The sequence below is a fragment of the Eptesicus fuscus genome, chromosome 14, assembly GCF_027574615.1.
Source record: "Eptesicus fuscus isolate TK198812 chromosome 14, DD_ASM_mEF_20220401, whole genome shotgun sequence".
Classification (NCBI taxonomy): Eukaryota; Metazoa; Chordata; class Mammalia; order Chiroptera; family Vespertilionidae; genus Eptesicus; species Eptesicus fuscus.
In genome coordinates, this window is record NC_072486.1 from 26728855 (window position 1) to 26751216 (window position 22362).

A 22362-nucleotide genomic window follows, 5' to 3' on the forward strand; every position below is an offset into this window, starting at 1 on the left:
AGATGGTAGGGAGAGAGGAGAATACTCGTATCTCCGTCTGTAGAGCAGTCTCTGCAGGTGTGGCAGGGTAGGTGGGATCGTGGTGGCAATACACTTTCTGCATGGTGGGCCCCTATCAATGAGGCAAATGTTGGTCAGTGGGAAGAAGGCCGGTGTGGTTGGAGCAGCAGTCCTCTTCATTTGCTTCAACGCCTCAATATAAACTGGAGATGGACATTAGCTATAGAGAAGAAAATCAAAGGTCCGTCATTTTATTAAGATACTTGATAAAGAATAGAAATATTTATCTATTTCTTTTTTATTAAATATATATATTTTATTGATGTTTTACAAAGAGGAAGGGAGAGAGATAGAGAACTAGAAACATCGATGAGAAAGAAACATCGATCAGCTGCCTCCTGCACATTCCCTACTGGGTATGTGCCCGCAACCAAGGTACATGCCCTTGACCGGAATCGAACCTGGGACCCTTGAGTCTGAAGGCTGACACTCTACCTGCTGAGCTAAACCGGTTAGGGCTTAATCTATTTCTTGAGTCTAATTAACTTTTTGATTGACACTGTTAACAAACTAATTTCTGAGTTTCATAGTTGCATTGTTATTTCCTATACTATAAAATTCCTCTGCTATTATGTAGTTCATTGTTCATGTGAAGCTGTTTTTAAAGGAAACACAGTTCTGTCTTGATAACTATCAGGAAACTGCCAGATGTTTCCTACTGTCTAAGCCAAACCAGTCAACACTCTGCTCATGCTTTCACTGACACAGCCATGAAGTGTCTACCTCCCAAGCCTCCCCCAATACAGAATCCAAGGCTTTAGCACACGGAAAAATGTGCTATTTAAGTAATTAGAAAAAAACACACAAAACAAAACCAAGAGGTGAGGAACAACATTCTAACATTATACCTTTGTTACTAAAAAAATATGTAGTGATCATATTCAAACTCTTAATTTGAAAAAGGAACAGACTTGCTTTCTAATATCATGTGACACTTCCATAAATAGAACAGCATTTACATGTCTTCTCTTTTGAAAACGGAGAATTATTTAAGAGATTAGAGGGAAAATAAATGAACTTGTTTAGGAATATATTAATGTTAATGGTGTTTATTGTGTACAAATAGTTATTTTCTTTAGTCAACTTATTCATCTTTCTTACCAATCTTTGCATTGGTGTTCACACTTAGAACTATCTTTCTCACCAAGAATACATATAAAAGAATCACATTTTAAGAAAGCCTCATTGCTAAGTAAGTTTGTTATTTGAATAACCCGGAAGTAGTTGTAAAAGCCCTTGCTCAATGTGCACTCTGACCTTGGGGCCACCTGGACAAGGGAAGAATGTGGGGAGGGAAGACAGTTTCAGACAGAGTAAATGGCACATGCAATACGATGATGGGAGGCTAAAAAGCTGAAGGCTAACTTGGCTATCAGCCAGCAGTCGCGTGGGCGGGAATATACAGGAGAAGAATGGGAGACAAATCTAACATGGTAGATTCAAAATGTGTAGTGTAGAACCTTGAAGCCATCCTGAGTAGTCTATACTTTTATCTGTAAACAGACAAAATAAGGCCATGACGTTTTCTGAAAGGGGAAGTGTATTATCGGATCCATAGTGAGATTCCTCGTGTGAAGGGTCTGAAGGGCGGGGTCATGGCACGTCTGTGTACAAGAGCCTGGAAAGAGCTGCTACCAAACACGTTGGAAAAGCTCCAAGAGAGTGAGGCAGGCAGAGGAACATGGTGGGCGAGGTTTCAAAGCCAAGGGACAAAGGGGCTTTGAGTGGAAAGCAGCTTCCAGTGAGAGAGAAGGTCACAGTGAGGGAGAATTTAAATGCACTAGATTTGACAGTTGGAAAGCCATGCGGAGAAAGTCAGTGAGAAGGGAAGGGATGTGAGATTGAGAGATTTCAAAGAATGAGTAATTAGCGAGGAATGGAGTCGGGCAAACGATGCAGGCAGTGCCCTATGAAGTGGAAACAAACGTGAATGAAAGCATGGGCCGCCTTGCTCCCCCAGGGGGCAGGAACAAGGGAAACTTTCTCCTCTGGCTTTATCGTTACAATTGTTGTTGTTATTATTGATTTGGGTGGAAAGTGCAAGTCACATTTTTTAGACAGAAAAGAGGAAACCAATCAAGGGTGGAAATTAGAAAATCTAAGGTATATAGCATAACGTGTAGACTTACATCCCAGGAGATCCAGGGGTACAAGAGCTCAAGGAGGTCGGCTTAGCAAAATAATAAAAACAAAAATAATTTTAAGAAAGAAAGAAAAAGAAAATGTTTGTTTCTTCATCAGAAAAGAAAGAGACCAAGAAAGGAAGGTGAGCATTGGGCACTTTCTCATGTAGAAGGAGAAAAAGGGAGATAGTGCACATCTGATATTTCAAACCTTTGTGCTGAGTAAAAGGGTAGGACACTTGTCAGCAAGAGGGCAGGCTGAAGGAACGCTGAACTGCTGAACAGAAAAGAGAAAGATGGTTAACTGATGCAGTGGAGAGCTCGAGAGAGAAAAGATAGGTAACAGTGACCAGGAAAACAAGCCCCATGCAGCAAAGGGCCTAGGCAAGGTTAGGGGGGTTTTCTCCATACCTAGTCAACATCCTGGGAGCAAATAAACTCCAGACTACCATGGCTAATTTTCATTCAAAATTAACTGGAATTTGGAGGTGAAATAGAAAGAAAATAGAGGAAGGGCAGGAGAAGTGTTGAAGGGGCACTGGAGAGCAAGGCTTGGACAGAAGGATGCTGGAATGACAGTACCAGAGACAACATGCCCAACTCGAGGTCCTTTCCTCTTTTACCTTGTAAACTCCAATTCACTGAGTGAATAATATCGGCTACATACAGAAGTGCCCTATGAGAAGAACTTTGGGGAAATGAAGAAAAGGCTCAGAGAAGAGAATAGTGGCAGGAGGTGATATGTGAGTGGGCTGGAGGGATGAGCTGTGTAGATTCAAAACCAGATGTGACCTTGAGAAAGTTAAGTCTCAGGAATTCGCACACAGGCCTCAGCTTCCCACAGGATATAACAACAGGAGAGCGGAGTGATTTTTGTCAAACTCTTCAAGGATAGTGTGAAATGATCTGACATCAAAGTGATACAGTATGATGTTAAAATGCTGAATACCTGATCCAGGCTGGATAGAGGCAAAGAAAACCAGAATTGGGGGTGGTGGAGGGGTGGAGTTTGGTAAAGTGGAGGGACTATGAAGGCGGATGTGGACAAACATCAGGATTTATACAAGGGAGAGGGAGAGATGGAGGCTTAGTAAATTCACAAGTTTGTGATTGAAGATGAAAGAATTTTAAGATAAAACAGTGCTGACAGAAGTAAAGAGAAAGAGAAGATAATGAAACACAGTAGCAACTGCAATACCAAAGCAAATGGACAATACTGATAGTTTGATATTTAAGTTGGTAATTTATCACAAAGCAAGACGTGGGTGTCATTATATTCTACAGTCTGCCCCAGGGTGCTGCTCCCTGAAAGAGGGTCAGGGTCCAGGCCTGAAGTGCTTTTGACCTTCTGGCTCAGATGATCCAGAAAAAGAGTCCCTGTTTAAATAAATCATCTAAGAGCAGCAGGGGTCAGGTCCCTGACAATTTGTCAGGCTTAGAATAAGAAGCGAAGGAGAGTGAAGTGCATCAGTAATCAGCCTGCAGAGATGATCTGGGAATTGGACGAGGTACTGACCTCCAACCTTTCATTACTGTCTTCTACTCCCACAGCCCCCTACCACACACTCCCCTATTCTCCATTGTCTCCCCAACCCCCAACACACATACACACACTTTTTAAGATTCTATCATGAACCTCAGAAAGTGCAGGACAAACTGGCCTTGGGAGGGGGGGGGGGGGGCCTACAAGTGACTAAAATATAATAGGCTCAGCTCATCAGTAACCGGGGGGATTAGAATTAAAACAGAAAAATATCACTAGACAGCTTCACAGAGGAAAAAAGGAATCAGAATATCTTTCATGTGGTAGCAAAAGTGTATATATCATAAGAGTAGACAGCACAAAGGATTTTCACAAAGCAAACTCAATTGTCTATTTAGGGACCTCACGCAACACCAAAACCTTACCAGCATCCCAGAAGCCCTTTCCTATTCCCTTTTGTCACACCACACACCTCAGAGCAACCACAGTCTTGACTTCTAACACCATAGGTTCCTTTTGCATTAAAAAGTTTACTGTCATTGTGCACACAGTTTTTAATACTCTCTGGGCATAGCTCAAAATAGAAATTATTAATACCCCAAATTGCTAATATACCAGCAAAAATACTGGTATTTTAACACTTTAAATGGCACAGCATAAAGTAGCATGGCACAGTGCAATAGTAGGATGAGTGCAACTGCTGTTGTAATCACCTGAGTTAGGAGTTTGAGAACCCTAAGGTTGACGTGTTCAGAATCACCTCATTATTTTAGAAGTTGGCAGGAAAGTAAAGGGAAGGGTGGAGTCCAGGTCTCTGATATCATCAAGGAAGAATCAAAGTTAGCAGGTGACTGCCTCCACTTTGAGGCTCTCCTCACTTAGGAAATTTCCAAAGGTTTTAAGAGCTCTAGGCCAAAAATGGGCAGGCACAAAGACCACATATATATATTTCTTATATAAAGCAAAACATCACATGCAGTTGAGTACTTATATTGCCTACATCTCAGGATCCAATGAAGTAATGTGATGGGGCACAGAAAACATCAAAGGACCATATAATTAGAAGTCACTATTAGTGTTTTTTAGTAGAACTTATTGTGGTGCCATTGATTAATGAAATTATATAGGTTTCAGGGATACAATTTCTACAATACATCATCTGTATATTGTACTGTGTGTTTACCACTCCAAAAGTGTTATGCTTATTAATTACGGTTTATTCATCCCCCGAACCCAGCTTTTCCTAGAATATTGAACACACAAGGAATAGGAAAACATCTTTTTTTACTCTCACTGGTGAGTCTCCTCATCTGTAATCTGTAATCAGGGTTTGAAAAAAGAAAATAAAAACATTTCAAAAAGGAGAAAATACAATTCAAAAGGGAGATTTTTACTTAAAAATTTTAAGTGGCCTGAATTATGAAATACATAGTCAGAAGAGTCTTTTAATTTCAGTTTTAGGTGCATGATAAATGATACTGATAGGAATTATACAGAGCCTATTTTTTCATTGCTTTTTAATCTCAGACTTCATTTTATAGATATGCTGACTCTTAAGTGTCTGGAAAAAAAAATAAATGTGGATTCCATCATGTAGTAAACAGCAGTAAAACCCTGTTATGGAAGTATTATAGCAAAAATCTATTCAAGCAAAGTCCAACCAAATACTACATTCAACTGCAATTTTGGCTTAACTCAGTTTTTAAGAGTTAAAGGAAGTTGAGATTAGTCTATTCAGGTTTTAAGAAGAAGAAGGAAGAGGAGGAGGTAAAAGAGGAGGAGGGGAGAAGAAAAAGAGGAAGACGAGGGAAGAAAAGGAGAAAAGAGAAGGGAGAGGAAAAAAAGGAGAAAAAGATGCAGAAGAAAACAAATATGTCAACAATGAGGAAAGTCAAGAAAGTGCATGGGATTCTAACCCAGTGTCCTATCTCTTTTATTCTCATCCATTATCAACCTCTACTTATTAAAGGTTAACTATGTCATGTACTGAGGGGAATGCAAAAGGTCTATACGGTGAACTTTATTATCCACATATATGCCAGATAACCTGATGGATTTGCATGAAAGGAATTAAAATTAGCTTCACTAGAGAATGTAATCTATAACATCTAAGAAAACAATATTAAGCAAAGAGAAAATGAGATTCAAGTGGAATCAGACTCTCTGCTTTCTAATCCTGGTTTTATCATTTAAAGCCAGTATGAACCTGGGAAATGTACCTAACTATCCACATCTCAGTTTTGTTGCAGTAAAATGGTGATAATCCTAGTCTAACTTTCATAAGGGTCCTTGTGAAAATCAAAGAATCACCATGTACAAAGCCCATAGCACAAAGTCAGATAAACTCAACAAATGTTAGCAAGAGGCAGGAATAGGTACAGGAGTAGGAAGAAGCTTCTAAATAAGGAGACTGCACACCGGCTACTCTCCTTGTGACGTAGCCACTAATTTGCAGCACAACCTTTATGAATGCCACAGGCCCGTGGTTTCCTCATCATAGAGGTTAGAATGACACAGTTCCCCAAATCCCCTTCACTTCTGCTACCGGTGACAAGCCCAGGAGTCCTCAAGACCACCCCGAGAGTCACGAATTGGCTAGGATGACTCGCAGAGCTCCCTGGAGGCCAGTTTGATAGCCATGACAGTTCATTACAGCTAAGACATGAAAATCAGCCATGGGAAGTGATGCACAGGGCAGAGTCCAGGAAAGTTCCAAGGACAGAGTTATCAGTTGCCCTCCCCCAGTGGTGTCATGGACAACACCGCTCTCTCGGAAACAATGTGTTACAATATGCATGGAGTATTGCCAAACAGGGAAATTCACTGAAGCCTTGGTGTCCAAACTCTTTACTGGGACTCCATGGTGGCTGGCTTCAGTCTCTTGCTTCTGCACAGGTCAAGCTGATCACCACATGACTCAAAGACTCACCATAAGTCACAATGTACTACTTTTGATCCTAGCCCCAGTCCTCAGGACACTCTTGTCAAACAGGACACAGGGCTTAGAGAGGACCTTCCAGAGGAGGCAGGGAAAGACCAGACTTCTCTTTGGACAAGGTTAATGTCTTCACTATATGCTATCAAATGTTGAACTTCCAGCTCTAACACTCTACATCAGCTTTTACTGACTGCAACCAACAAAATACTAATTTTACATGTTGACTTGAACATATATATTTATAAGACAAATACCCTTTACTATATGGAATATATGCTGATATTGTACTTAAAATATTGGTAATATTCCACGAAATTGACCATTAATAGGTATTAACACTCGGTTTGAAAGCATTGGTGTAGAGCAGGGCCCTGTGAGCCAAATCCAGCCTGCCACTTGTTTTTTATAAAAATGGTTTTACTGGAACACAACTGCAGCCATTCGTTTATGTATTTTATAGTCTGTGGCTGCTTTCCATATTGGAGTAGTTGCTACAGAGATAGCACAGGCCTGCAGAGGCTAAAATACTTACTATTTGGTTCTTTACAGAAAAAGTTTGACAACCCCTGATCTAGTGTATCATTGTGATTTATGATCCCAAGGAAAATACATTTATAAAATTGCCTATATTCCTTCCAATTTATGACAAATGCATAACCTTACACACCCATCTTTTTTTTCAGTTTATACAAATGCATGCTAATGACTTGGGAAATGTCCTTCTAAAATGGATAAAAGAATCATATATTTCCAGGGTCAGCTACCGAGTCAATGGATGCACCGAGACTGTGTCATACTTTAAGCTCATGCTATGCGTGCCCTCAGATTTGGGATTGTTACTCATTAATCAAAGAGTATTCACTAGCACCTTCCTTTCCAGATAACCTACACCCCTTCAGCTATAGCAAAGGATGAGGACTTATGTAAGAAACTTTTGGCATTGTAAAAGAAATCAGAAACCTCAGAAATACTGGTTAGGATTACTCTCAAAGAGAAATGTACTGTACCAGGAACAGAAGTTCCAACACAGACATACACCCAAAGAAATATCAACAGGACTCTCTCTAAAGACCACGTTCAGACAGAATGTTCAAAGCAATCAAAACACAAGCAAATTTGGGAGGTGAGGAATAAATTAAATAGCAAACCCAAATTCTCTGGACATCTCCCTCATCTCAGCCATCGAAGGTAGAATGCTAGAAAAAAGATGAGAAAAAAAAACCACAGGCTACCCCAGGGAGTGAGCTAAGAGCGGTACAATATGATCAGTTTCTGAAGTATTGGCAGGATTGGCTTATTATAGCTTTTACCCTCACCAGACTGGCTGATCAGTGTTGGGGACAGAAGTAAAAGCTTGCGACTTCACAGAGTCTGGCTCTCTTGAAAATGAGTTCTACGTGAAGAGGTGATCCAGCTGCAGGAATCCGTTCTATTCTACAACCTGTGAAAAGGGTGTAATCAGAACTTTTGGTCTTCTGCTTTCCAGAACTTGAGGTGTCAATAAACTGAGTTAGTCAAGTTAATTTCAAGAGGCTGCTCCTTCTCTCTTAGGTGCAATTCAGCTTTGCCACACTAATTGTGAGGGTCTTTCACGTTTTGGAACTCTCACATTCATCTTGATGCTTTTCTTCTCACAACAGATTCTAATGCGCCCCTCCCACCTCTGTGGATTATTGTGAGTCTGTGTCCTGACCATCCCCAAGGTTGGTGGGTAGCATCAGAGTCTTCTGGTTCATCCTAACGAAGCTTCTTTTCTCACCTGTCCCTAGCTTACTCCTATTGGCTTCTACTGCCTGAGGCTGAAACCAAAATCCTCATCCAACCGTGTGGATAGATTGTAAAATATCCCCACCTTTCCACCCTTCTTGGTATCTATGCCTGTTGCCATGTGACTTGGCAGTTCCCTCACTCAAGAGGGGCCATATAGTTTCCCTCCCTTTGAATCTGGGTTGGCCTTGTGTCTTGCTTTCTACAAATGAATGCAGTGGAAGGGATGGTGTGTTATTTCTCTAGGCCTTAAGATACCATTTATGCTTCCACTCGCGTCTCAGAACCTTGCCACACTAGGAGAACAAGTCCAGGCAAGACTGTTAAAAGATGAAAGAACCCAGTCACCAACTTTGCCCCAGTTAACCTTGAGCCAGTACCCAGCTAACAAGTCAGCCTCCAGCTGATCCATCAGGGGACTGCAGAGGAATTGTGAAACCAGCCAAGATCAACAGAGCCAATCCCAGATAAAAGGACTGGCCGACTCATAAGCAATAACAAATGCATTGTTCTAAGTCATTGAATTTGGGGTAATCTGTTACCCACAACAGCTGAAAAAGCATTTCAAAGACTTTTTACCAAAGGCAATAGGCCCCATTATCTATAGGTTTCCTCTGCTCTTGTTACATAAACTTGGTAAGTGCTTTTTTGGTTTGCCAAGCTCCTCTCAGTAAGTGAAATTTCTCCCTCATCATTTAATATTTCACAAATTATTTTCTTTCACTTAAGCTACTACATCTCCTACCATGAAATGTCCCCATAAAAAAAAAGTAGAAATGTCCTAGTCTTTCATTATTTGTTCACTTATTACCCTTCCTTTTCTCAAACACTTAATCCACTTATACTTTGTACATAAAATCGGCTTAATTAATAGGACTTGATTAATGTCACTACCATTTGTTTCAACTGCCAGTTCCTAGAATGAGGAAAAATATTGGCTGAACTTGTCCATAGACTGTCATGTTTACAGACTCCTAGTCCATTTATTGAATCAAATGAAAACAAATGGTTTTTAAATGTCTAAATTACTCCCTGCCCCAAATTGAAAACCCAAATGTTAATAAATATTAATTTATTATACCTTATATGTGCTTTTATATTAAAATAATATATGTAAATAAGAATCAGCTGAAAGCCCAATTGCATACAATCTTTCAAACTTTAATTAAAATTAAAAAAGAGAAAAGGGGAGTCTGGATATTGGCAATTAAAGAGCATGCACACCCATGTTGTGGTGCTCCTCATTAACACTTTAGTTATAAAGAGAAAACATTTAGCAACAATGGCCTTTGAATATTTTAAGCAATCAATGAACTACATCAGTATTAAAGTTTTTAGATTACGTTTTCAAATTGTTTAATATAGGTTCAAACATTTCTCTCCTCTTCCTTCTTTCTCTCTTAGATTGAGATACATAGACCTTTTTATCCTATTTTATACTATTTCAAAACATTCAGTAAAGCAAGACCAACTCCCTTTCCTTGCTTCCCTACACAGTACCAAAGAGAACTGTGAAAGTTTGACTAAATATACTGATTCTATAGAATAGATATATTTTTCATGTATCTCTATTTAATCTGATTACTTCCAAAAGGGATTTGAAGGTGTTCATTGCCAATACAGGAGGATTTTTTATGGATTTAAAGAGCTCTACTCATAGCCTCAGTAATCAGGCCCCTTAATTCCCAAACCAACTCTGTGGTGTAGGTCATTAACATCATATGCCTCAGGTTGATTGTAAGAAAAGGCTGAGATGACACAGCTAAAGCCTATGGCTACGCTTATTAGATTTAACATATAGGTTTTTACAGAGATTAAGCTTGATCACTTATTAGAAAAGATTGGTTAGTAACTTTAGGCATTTCTCTGGGGCTGACTGTCACTTAATCATTTCGATATTTCCCAGAAAGTCCTTACAGAGTCTCAATTATTTCTTCTAGGCATTCTATCATCATTCATGTAGCTTCTATCAGATAAAATTCTGGCACTAATCTGAGAGAGTATATTATTCAGCAAATGAGCAAAAGCTATTTGATATATAATTGAAGTTTATCACTGCTATAATAATTGATTCATGATATGATTTTTATTATGAAAGCAACATTTACCTTCTTGTTATAGGTTAAAATTGTTGTATTAGGCTGTGATGAAAGAAAATCAACCAACCAACAACTAAAATGTTACTATAAAGTTCTATGTCATACACCAGGGCTAAAATTTTCTAAGGCTATAGCAGCTGACTTACTTTACCTATCTATGCCAAAAGCCACTTCAGAAGATTGCTGTGCTAATAGTTCTTTTAACTCTGCATATGCATTGGCTTCTACAAGAGAGGTAGTTTTGCATAATGTATAAGGCACAGTCTCTGTTTTGCCAGTTACACTAGTTATATGACTTTGTGTAAATTATTTACCCCATACATAAGGTACTTGTGAGAATTAAAAGACATAATCTTTGTAAAAGGCTTACTTCAATAACCAGACAAATATTAAGGAATTCATTTGTATAAGCTATCATTATCACCATAATCATCATCATCCTCAAAAATACCAAAAAAAACAACACTTTCCTACTTATCCTAACTTATACATCATAACATATTCTATCTCCACTGATTTCTAATTTATTATCATTTCTATAAAATCCATGATGTTAAGGACTTTGTCTAACCCACCACTATATCCTTTAAGACTAAAGATAAGATACACCTGTGCATACAAAGAGCTCCAAATATTTTTGTGGTTGAATGTTCTTTCCATTAGGACAGCCCAATGCACAGAGTAGGGGGTCAGGGTTCATTCTAACCAGAGAGCACTTTTCTTCTGTCACCATCCCACTCCTCTCTATTAAACCAAAGATATCTTCTCAGTAGTTGCTGTTCTTCTAGACTGATATTCAAAATAGGGGTTTATTTCTTCTCAATTATCATCATTCTCAGACTCAGAGGGGATAATGATGAAATATAACTATTACTGACTCAATATCTTTGCTTTACTTGGTAGGATAAGCTTAACAGACCAAAATATACTACTCGTCAAAGCATGTTGATTATACAAACTTATTTCTGATTATTTAATACCAACATATACTTACTCTCCAAAGCCTAAACATAGCACTATAAATTTTGCTTCTATTTTTTATTTTGAAATTAATTTTACTCTTAAAACAAGATAATATATTCCCGGGTTCCAAAAATAAAAACTTTATAGAAAGATATACCATGAGAAATCTCAATCTCATTCTTTCCCACCTGGTTACACCAAAAATTGGCCCTAACAGGTAGCAATTTTTATCAGTCTCCTGAATGACCTTCCAATGTTTCTTTAAACAAATAAAAGCAGACAAAAATAGGCACATAAAAGGTGCTTAACATCACTAACTATCAGGGAAATGCAAATCTAAACCACAATGAGATATCACCTCACACTTGCTATAGCTATTACATTGTTAGGTTATGTTATTATGGCTGTTATGGCTATTATTAAAGAGACAAGAAATAACAACTGTTGGTGAGGATTTGGAGAAAAGAGAATCCCTGTGCACTATTGGTAGGAACTTAAGTTGGTGCAGTTACTATGGAAAACAGCATAGAATTTCACAAAAATTAAAAACAGAACTACCAGATCATCTAGCAATTTCATTTCTGAGAATCAGAAAAAACCCCCAAAAACATTAAATTGAAAACATATATGCACCCCCATGTCCATTGCAGCATTATTTACAATAGCCAAAATATGGAAACTAAATGTTCCTCGGTGGATAAATGGATAAAGACAATATAATATATTTATATATATTTATACAATGGAATATTATTCAGCCATAACAAAAGAAGGAAATCTTGCCATTGATTGCAATAACATGAATGGACCTTGAGGGCATTATGCTAAACTAAGTCAATTAAGTCAGACAGAAAAGACAAATACTGTGTGATTTCACTTACCAACAACAACAAAAAAAAAAAAAGAAAGAAAAAAAACCAAATTCATAGATACAGAGTGATGATTACTATAGGCAGGAAGTTGGGGGTGGGTGAAATGGGTGCAAGTGATCAAAGCTACAAGAAAATCTGACTGTAAAAATCACAGGAAATCAAGGAAATACAAATTTAGACAATAAGGAGTTATCAGTTTGCATGCAACATATAAAATAAATTTCTTTAAAATACCAAGTATGGGTGAGCTGGTACTACAGGTTATGCCTAGAAATAGAAAAGCCAATTTTGTTAATTTGAGTTCATAGAATCTATGTCTCAATATACAAAGCATAGTAACTATTTTATCAGTTACCAAATGATTTCAAACTTAATGTGTATACTAGGCAGAAACTGAACATATGATTTAAATTTCACTTAAATCCCCACTTACTAAAGGTTCCTTTTGTAATATATCCAAATGTAGTTACCAGATTTTTTTCATTTTCTTCATAATGCAAGCCAGTATGTTTTTACTAGAAAATCAAAATGATTTTTATCACATGTCTCTAGGTCTGCCGAGTTACTATGATGACATAGAAAGAGAGAATAGAATTAGATCTAGTATAAACAACTTGGCTCTTTGTTAAGGAAAAACCAGAAGTGGGCTAATTTGTCAAATGATTGAAAGTACATGAAAAACAAAAACTAGGACTTGGAGATGCACATGAATGGATAGTTGAATGTGGCTACCAGAAATCCAGGGTACTGCCTGGTAATCCTCAACTCTCAAAAAAGTTAGGAGATAAATGTATTGACTTGGCCCTCCAGGAGGGAAGCACATGATTTCATCTGTCTTACCAAGGACCAGAAATGACGTTGGCTTTTTTTATGCAACTGGAGAAAACTTTGAGACTTGAAAGAAATGAAACAGCTCATTCAAGTAAAACTCAGAAAGCACCAAGGTACTGAAATCCTCTGCCACCTAAATGTCCCATGACTAACAGTAGAAACCCACCCCAAATACTAATGGTTCTATCGCTGTTGGAGAAATACGTGTTTGCTATTCTTAAGCTCACCTTGGAGTAGATGATGCTCTGGGCTAAAATTATCCTGTGGCCCTTAGTAACTCCAGTTGACGTCAGCACTGGGAAAAAGGCAGGAAATTGGCGGAAATAGTCCCTTCTCTCAAACCTGCTCTTTCAAATGCCGCAGGGGTATCCTGTTCTCATGCAGCGAGGGAAAGGAAAGTCATTTCAGAGTGAGGGTGCTGATGTGCTTTAGGAAGCTGCTAGAGCTCACATGACCCTCTCCGGCTTGGTAAGATACACCTGTGCATCTCAGCAGGCGAAAAGGCCTCAGCCAGGAGAAACCTGGGCTTCTGGCTCCCCATTTAAAATTGCTGGGCGCGTTTAGTAACTAAGGCCACGTGAGCCGAAGCTAACTTGCAAGGGTTTTGCTGATCTTTCTTCTGGTTCAAACCTGGAGCAATTTTCTTCCAAAAATTAGACCAAGAGGGAGTAAAATGCTCAAAGAAAAGAGGAAAGGTCCCATTTCTTTGTGGTCCAACCTGCAGTGGCCCTCACAAAGGATTCAAACAGACCACATACTCTGGCTAACACCGCTGCAGCTGGGAGCCACTGTGAACAGCTGAGCCACAGACTGGGAAAAGGTATCTGCAACACCTATTATTGACGAAGGATGATTGCTCAAAATTAGAGGAGGAATTCCTACAAGTCCATGAGGAAAAAGGCAAGTTAGTTTTAGAAAGGGGCAAAAGATGAACGGGTGCCTTTCGAGGAGAAGGAAAAGAGGCGTGCTTGACTCAGGGCTGCTGGGAAAGGCTGGCAGGACAGGGTACAGAGCCACGTGTCTGTGCCAATGCCACACAGCTGGAGGGTTGCTATGCCCAAGAGCAGGAGACCACATGGGAGATGCAGTGCCCTGAGGGTGAACACAGAGAGCTGGCCGAGGGTGCCCCTCATGATCCCCAACCCCCTCACTTGCCCAAGGCCACCAGGACAGCAACACTTTGAACACGATCTGTGTGATGATAAACTGAGGAAGTGCTGGTGCAGTTGTGGTTTGGCCTGGTTCCTTCCTGACTCAGATAATCTGACTCCTGTCAACGTTAGCGATTCTATTCCCCCAGTTCCCACACAATGTTCCAACACATTGCCGAAGTCCAAACACAGCAATGTAAAACTCTCGATAGGTCTGGAGCAGAAAGAACTGGATTGGAGACCTGGTCTATCAAGCCATCTCACCTTTGGATACATGTCCCAAACACCCAAACTGTATGGGGAAAAATATTAAAGTGAATGCAAAAAAAAAAAAAAAAAAAGCGTTCTTAAATCGCCAACACTCATTTTCCAGCGATAACACTTTATTTGAGGCATCAAGCAATATACTGAAAGAGGTGAGTCATGCGCAAGTAATGTCCTTATTTCCATAATTGTACATTTGATACTCTCTGCCCCCTTAAAGAGGGTGGGGAGTGAGCAAAGATGAGAAGCACACAGCTCTTATACAAAACCGTATCTATGTAAGTGCTTGAGAAAGTCCGCTTTTAATTTAGTTTTTCCTTCTTTAAAAGGCATGTCGGTTTTATTTCGGAAAACTAAAATAAGCTAGTTCTTCCACTGAGGATAAAGTTTCTCCCCAGAGTTGCTTATGAAATAATGCAGCTGCCTTTTTCTTTAAAGGGATTCTTGTCTTCTGGAATGCCTTTCACCAGAGGGTCCTCTCCAGAACGCTCTTCAATGTAGTTTTTTATTTCTTCCGAACATTTAGACACCTTAAAGGGGGAAGAGGGGGAAGAATGAATTAGGTCAGGATTGTTCAAACTGTATCACCACCTTTTAGTGAAATTAATATAATTGGGTATGACCAGCATTTACAGTGAGACCAAAAATATTAGAGTATAGCACAGAGCATATATAATATAATAAATGATACACTCTATCTAAAATATATCTCTAACTATGGGCTAGAATGTTAGAGAGTCACTGTATTAAATAAATTATCCTCAGCAATTTCTATCCATCGTGACTCACATGATTTCCTTCCTCTGCTAAAATGCAGTTAATGACGTGTCCACAATATTTTAGGAACTACACCAAAGTGTGCTTTCAATTTTCCATGCTAATGAACAGGTGTAGCAGCACACTCCCAAATGTTTTGGGGTACACCTGCCAACATTCTCATTTATGACGGGTGTGTGCCACATTCTGCAATTTCACAAAATGAGAGAAACACTGAACGTCTGACTCGGGAAAAGGCTGAAGTTGCCCAGTCACCCCATTCTGTCTCTGCTCCGAATTCCTTCCTGTTAGTTGCTTGAGAGCCATGGCCATAGTGAAAGACTTGTCTGAGACTTATTATGCTAACCTCAGATTCTTGTGTGTATGTAATCCTTTAAAAACTTTATCTGAAATGGAGAAAGGATTCAATAGTTTCCTTAAAAAGTCTATCCTTAAGAGACAGGTTGCAAGAGTGAGTTTTTAAAAAGTATTTAAAAGGAAAGGAAAAGAAAAGGATTCGTGTCTAAATGAAGGTCTCTATTACTAGTAAGAAATTAGAAGCAAAAATTATAGAACTCAAGCAAAATTCCAGAGGAGACCACCTAAGACTAGACAAAAATATTCCCACTAAATTTTTAATTACTAATCTTCAAACTGTCTTAATGGTGACCACTAAAACATGTTTGCATGTGTATCCCAAACTGTATATAATTATTTACTTAGAAATAAATGCAGATACTACTGTATCAATACATCATTCATAATTATAAAACATAATCTGGAAATTATTTAAAAATAGAGATGAAAAACTAACCAAAAATATAAATTTTAATATTTTCCTGCCATATCCCAAAGACTCCTTGCACACCAGTGTGGAGGCCACTGATCCAAAATTTAAAAGTAGGTGATGTAGTTATCTGGCTTAAAATGTGGCAAAAATAAAACCTTTTCAAGCACCATTCTCTCAGGTAGCATCTGCTCTCCATCCTTGCTGACACTGAATTCTCAAAAGTGAGATGCCAGTATCCATAACGTGGGGTCTGGGGTCCCAGGTAAATTTATGGATAAGATTTAAGTTCCCCCTAAATTGCATCTGTTCTTAAGGAGGCTTCTTCATCAGGTTTCCAAAGAGATCTGTACCTGCCAAAGTACTCCTCGGGTGCGTTTCTTTCCACGGTCAAGAGCAGGGGTCCTCAAACTTTTTAAACAGGGTGGCAGCCAGTTCACTGTCCCTCAGACCGTTGGAGGGCCAGACTATAGTTTTAAAAAACTATGAACAAATTCCTATGCACACTGCACATATCTTATTTTGAAGTAAAAAAACAAAACGGCAAAAACACCCGCATGTGGCCCGCGGGCCGTAGTTTGAGGACGCCTGGTCAAGAGGATATGTTTGAACCACAATTAGCTGGAGCCCGAGTCCAGCCTGTGAATTGATGCCCTTGGCCGGAGCCGAGCACACAGCTCAGACAGGAACAACTGATTGACAGAATAACCAACGGGCATCACAAGACTGTGTTCCAGTAACTGTCCTCTCATTAGCTCTGGGGCCCCACTGGAATTCAAGTTTGTGGGTTTTTTTTAAAATTCTTAAAAGTAAGAGGGTTGAATGATCCCTAAGAGCCACAGTGTTTGTCTAGCGCTAATACTCTGTAATTCAAAGTGCATTATAAAATATGTTTGACTATTATTGTTAGGATGTCAGTGCCTCTCCCTCGATCCCCTAAGGCTATCCTGGAAATTTCTCTCCCGCTGGCACACAATTGGAGTTTCTGAAGTTGGGAAGCTGACCTAGCAGGGTGTGTCCGAGACGTGGATGTTGGGGAACTGGCAGGGAGGACCTGCTAACGAATATTTCCCCAGTCAGCTGCACCGAGGCCCTGCCCAACTTCTAAGTTGAAGCTTTAAAATAACTGGAAGATATTTGTTTCTTTCCCCCCTATAACGTCTGCATAGGGGTACTAGATATTAAGCTGTTCCAGCTTTGCGACAATGCTTTACTTCAGTATATGCAACTCTGTTTAATATGTAACCTCTAAGTTTCATTGTGTGAAAACACTAAGGGGTCCACACATGCTCTACCACTGGGCTTTGCCATCCACCAAATGGGTCCCTTACATTTTCAAGAAACAAGCCTATTCATTGTGTCAGGCAACTGGTTTTTTTTCCCCCTTTCAACACAGCAGTATTTTTATAGCATCTCAGTATATGCGTAAGTATTTATAAGTAAACCGATACTACTGCCTTCGTTCATTACTTATAAACGGGGCATTACAAAGGGATGAGAGTCGCAAATACATATGGACATTGTAATGTTTTGCTTCCAAGCCCCAATGGGCTGCCCACTGAACACCTCTGGAAAGAGCCCTGTGAAATTCAAAGCTAGGTGATGCAAGACTTTAAATTGTGATTTTTAAAAAGCCTTTCAGATACCATTCTTCCCATGACGAAAAAGATCAAGGAAGTAAGCAGCCATCTGTCTTCTTCCTACAGCTTGAGTCTTTAAAACCAACTGTCTGACAGCAGGCAAACTTTCTTGTCTGCTTCCCCAGTCTAGGCGCCCCAGATGTTCTGACATTTTGGCTTTAAATTACTCATCAGATCCCCGCTCTCTCCTTCACCTCCTAGGATTTCCACATCAACTGGCAGGTCCCAGGCGCCACCAAAGCCCTACTTCCAGCTGCAAAAACAAAACAAAAAACAACAGCAAACACACACACACACACACACACACACACACACACACACACACACACACACAATACCACCACCACCACCTACTTGTTTTACTGCACCAAACCAGGAGAGGCTGACCCCCGGAGAAGGAAATAACCCGGGGCAGCCAGTTTACCTGTTGTCTCTGCAGCTTCACTTCTTTGCGAAGTTGCTCAACTTCCATCTTCAGCTTTTCCTTTTCTGGCAAATCTTCGATGTGCAGGGCCGGCATCTTCGCCCCAGAGCTGGGCCCAGGGGCAGCTCTGGAAGTGGAGCAGCTGGAAATGCTATAAACCAGGGCGCGTCCCAAAATAACTGCGCGCCCCCCCCCCCCCGCCCGCCCCGGCCCGCCCGCCCGCTGGACGGGACCGCCCCCCGCGCGGTGGTCCCCGCGTGGAGCGCGCAGCGGCCTCGCCCGGCCCCTCACGCCAGCCCTGCCCAGCGTCCCGAGAGCTTAAAACCCCTGATCGCACTCGCCAAAGCCCCAAAACCCAGGAGGCCTGCCCCAGGGAGCCCGGGGAGGGTTCAGCCCAAGGGCCCCGGGCCTGATTCCCGACCCCACCTCGCCCTCGGGGGACCGGCCTGGGCTGGGGCCCAAGGGGTGGGGTTGCGCGCTAACCCCTGGAGAAAAAACAAAAGTTTTACTTTTTGTTCCTTTTTTTTTTTTTTTCCCCTTCCTTTCTTGCCCTTTCCCAAGTCATATCCGGGCTTTGTTTGTGAAGCAAGAAAGGGGGACACTACCCTGCAGGAAATAACAGCTCTTCACTTCTCCAAGAGTTTCAAAAAGACGCAGCGCGCACGTTCCTTTTCCCAGTCGCATGCGCACATTTATTGGGGGAACCGTGGGCGCTGGAGAGCAGTCCCAGATGGACAATGGGACTGGGCTGTGATCTCAGAAACACCCTCCACCGCTGTTGCTGTCTCGCCACCCAGTGTATTAAGGAACTGGGGAGCACTGACACATTTGGGGATCAAAGGGGGACCAGGGTATGAATATTCGTTACAATTTGCAGGGGGCATTTTCTGACATTAAATAGTTATCTGCATCCTTGTTAGCAGAGTTTGTATTGGGGAGTGTTTGGTCATGACTGAAGGATAAGTGGATGATACCAGAGGAGAGAGCCAGCATCTTAATGTCCCCCCTGTTCTCCCCCAAAAGATTTCTTCCTCTCCGTCTGCCAGCGTGTGGGTGACACTTGACACCAAGGATTTTGAATTCCTGATTCACCAAGTGTTGGTTTCTCCACTTTCTGGAAAGCAGTGTTCCTCCAGCTGCCACTTTGTAAAGCCAGGAAAAGTGACGGATGTGAAAAATGTTTGCCTGCAATAAAAACTTTCCCTTGGACTATAAACTAAAACCTGGTTAGTGATGCTTTAAACATTAGAAGAAAAGTAAAGCATGAATGTGAGAAATCTTCCCAAGCAGTCAGATGTTTCCCTTTCTCTCCGGGGATTACCTACTGCTTACTGAGTCAAATTCAAGTTAAGAGTGGAGGCATTAACCGAATGATTTCAGGGTACTTGGACTTAGGCAGCCATAGTCACTCCTCATTTTGTAAGCAAAGATTTTTTTTGTTGTTGTTGTTGTTGTTTCTTTGTTGTTGTTTTTTGTCCAAAAAAACAATAATCTACTTGCTGAGTATTCCTGGATTCTAGTTTCAGCTCTGACACTGGCCATCACTGGAGAGGTTACTCCCACCCCCTCCCTGATTCTGGTTTTGTTAATGTGTAAAATATGTGATGGGGCAGGGGAGAGGTGAATTAGCTGAAGTATGTTCCCTTTCTAATTGTGTTTATGTCTCTACATGTGATAAATGTAGAAAATGTTAGGAGGTTCTTTTTTCTGTATTAGAAATAGCGCACAGTCCAGGATCTCCCTGACTCAAAGCAGTTAGGTCAGCTGATGGAGTGTTCCCTGTTGGTGAGCTGTGAGCCAAGACAAAAACTCATGTTTACAGAACTCATGCATTTTTTTTTTTTTTTGGATTCCCTATTGTTTAAATTTAAAAGGTTGGTTAAAAATAGCTTAAATAAGTTAGTGAAAGTAGCTAATGTGGCCTAAATTAAATAAGCAGCAGCATCCAAATGAAATAAATTGGTTAAGTAAATGAATGTCAGTATGTCTGTTCCAAATCATAAAAATAGAGTTATTTTGGTCTGGAAATTTCTTTCCAGTGAAATCATCTAGTTGCACTCGGTGAAAAATATTTATAAATCCATAATGGTTCTTTAACTTCTTCCACAGTGTTGTGAGACTTAAATTAGGGATAAATATATATATATATATATTAGTCTATTTTTAAAAGGTTTTATTCTTACCAAGTAATTCATATGCTAATATCATATTTAAGTAAATGGATTGAATTAAAATGAATTGGGACATGCTGAAGTCCCATGATCACACAGTCTTCTGAAAAATGTTTCGTTGTTTGGTTTTAAATGGTAAAATGATAGAAATGCTTCAACACACGTGCATGTGCGCGCGCACACACACACGCACACACACACACACACACAGTATGTAGTCCCTATTCTATCAGCAAAATTTTTTTTTTATAAACAAATGTAAAAGCCCTGTCAGTTGTATCCAAATGTGCTTTTAACATTTTATATATATTTAATGTGTTATCCCTAATCAAAGTTAGTGTGCAAAATAATATGTGTAGAAACCATTCTGCAGTGAAAATGACAGGTATAATCAGAAATAAACTTTTATTATCCCACCATCTGTTGACAAATGTTTTAAGGAAGCTGCCAGTCATAAAAAGCAGTCAGAGGGATGGATGTAAAGTGCAGCATAGGGAAAACAGTCAATAAAATTGTACTAATTATGTATGGTGTAGATGGGTACTAGACTTAGTGAGGTGATCACTTTGAAAGTTATATAAATATTATATGTTATATAAATGTCTAATCAGTATGTTATACCCCTGAAACTAATACAATATTGTATGTCAACTGTAATTTAAAATTTTAAAAATATCTTTGGTTCCATAAAATTTTTAAAAAAGAAATTTGCTTAATAAAAATAATATTAACCATGTGGTTATTTTTACTTTTAAATTATAAAAGAGCAAAGGCCATGAAATATTTACATTGGAATGCAAAAAAAGAAAAAAAATTCTTTGATTATTTTTCTGATGTATTAAGTATGTTGTTAAAAATTCATATACAGAAAATCATAAGAAAAATTTGAGGGCAGTTATATTAGAGTTGATTTTATATTAACTTGAATTAAAAAAAGATCAGGGTTCTTTTTTTTATCTTATGATCTTTGCAAGACATAGATTCTCTTTGCCTCTTGTTTTGTTAGGGTAAATAAATGTAGTTAGTGCCCAGATTATACTCCTCTAAAATTTATAAAGTAAGTGGTGATTGTTTAGGCTATTAAAATGATGGTTTCTTTAAGGAAAGTATTGAACATACATTTTGTGCATTCTTGGTTCATTTGACATTGGGTTCAATGTATCATAACTATCACATGGACATTTTCATGAACTGACCCATAAGACTCCTTTTCTAGATGGAGACACTGGGAAGTCTGATGCTCCAGTTACCTTAACAACTAATAATTTGTGGTATCAAAATTATTTCTTTCATCAATTACGTTCATACAAGACTTTAATTTTCATTGCATATAATTGGTCATTCTCATTACTCGGTTTATAGTTTCCCTCACAGGTTTTTAGGAGATTTGGAAGTTTGATATTAGCCTTGTTTTAAAATGTGGTTCACATCAATCAATCCCAATGAAAATAACAGTGATTTTTTTTTTCTTACTAAAACTTAAACTTACCTATGTATATAAAACACCCTGAAAAGGCTAGTATCTCAAATGATATAGAAAGTATGTCACTTTGCCCATTCTCACTAGTGATATCAGGTAGTTTTGTTGAACAAAATGCTAAGGCTATGCCTGGAGTATTTTTTGTTTTCCTTTAGTTTTACCTCATTCCATTTAACCTAGTGATCCGTGTCCCTGAAATAACAACTTCTGAGTGAAAAAAGAATCCTTTACTGCCACTTGTCGTTGTGTGGGCTGTGGGACAGCCATGATTTCATTTCCTTCTCCCTGAACCATCTTTCTCTATACTTCCTTCCTATGATTTTTATCTTACTAAAAATCCCTCTGACAATCTGTATTTTTAAGCAATAGGAATTTTACCCTACTGCCGATTTAAGTAGTAAGCCACTAAGGTTCTGAATTATCCTTAAATTAAACACTTAAGTCAATTAAATTTTAGAGACTTTATTAGTTGATATAACAGTTACACAGATGAACAGAATTTCCAGCTTGGGAAATTTACAATATGTATTGAAATTAAGACAGCCATACAAGC

General features: G+C 39.3%; 1 protein-coding gene across 1 annotated transcript; it reads right to left on the reverse strand.

The window, feature by feature from the left end:
- Positions 1–14652: 14652 nt before the first annotated feature.
- LOC103292756 (guanine nucleotide-binding protein G(I)/G(S)/G(O) subunit gamma-11) lies at positions 14653–18356 on the reverse strand. Its single transcript, XM_008149018.3, has 2 exons — positions 18159–18356; positions 14653–15081 (listed from the first exon to the last, which is right to left on the reverse strand). Exons 1-2 carry the CDS (start codon positions 18252–18254, stop codon positions 14956–14958), a joined length of 222 nt encoding a protein of 73 aa, XP_008147240.1. The 5' UTR covers positions 18255–18356; the 3' UTR covers positions 14653–14955.
- Between the last annotated feature and the right edge of the window lie 4006 nt (positions 18357–22362).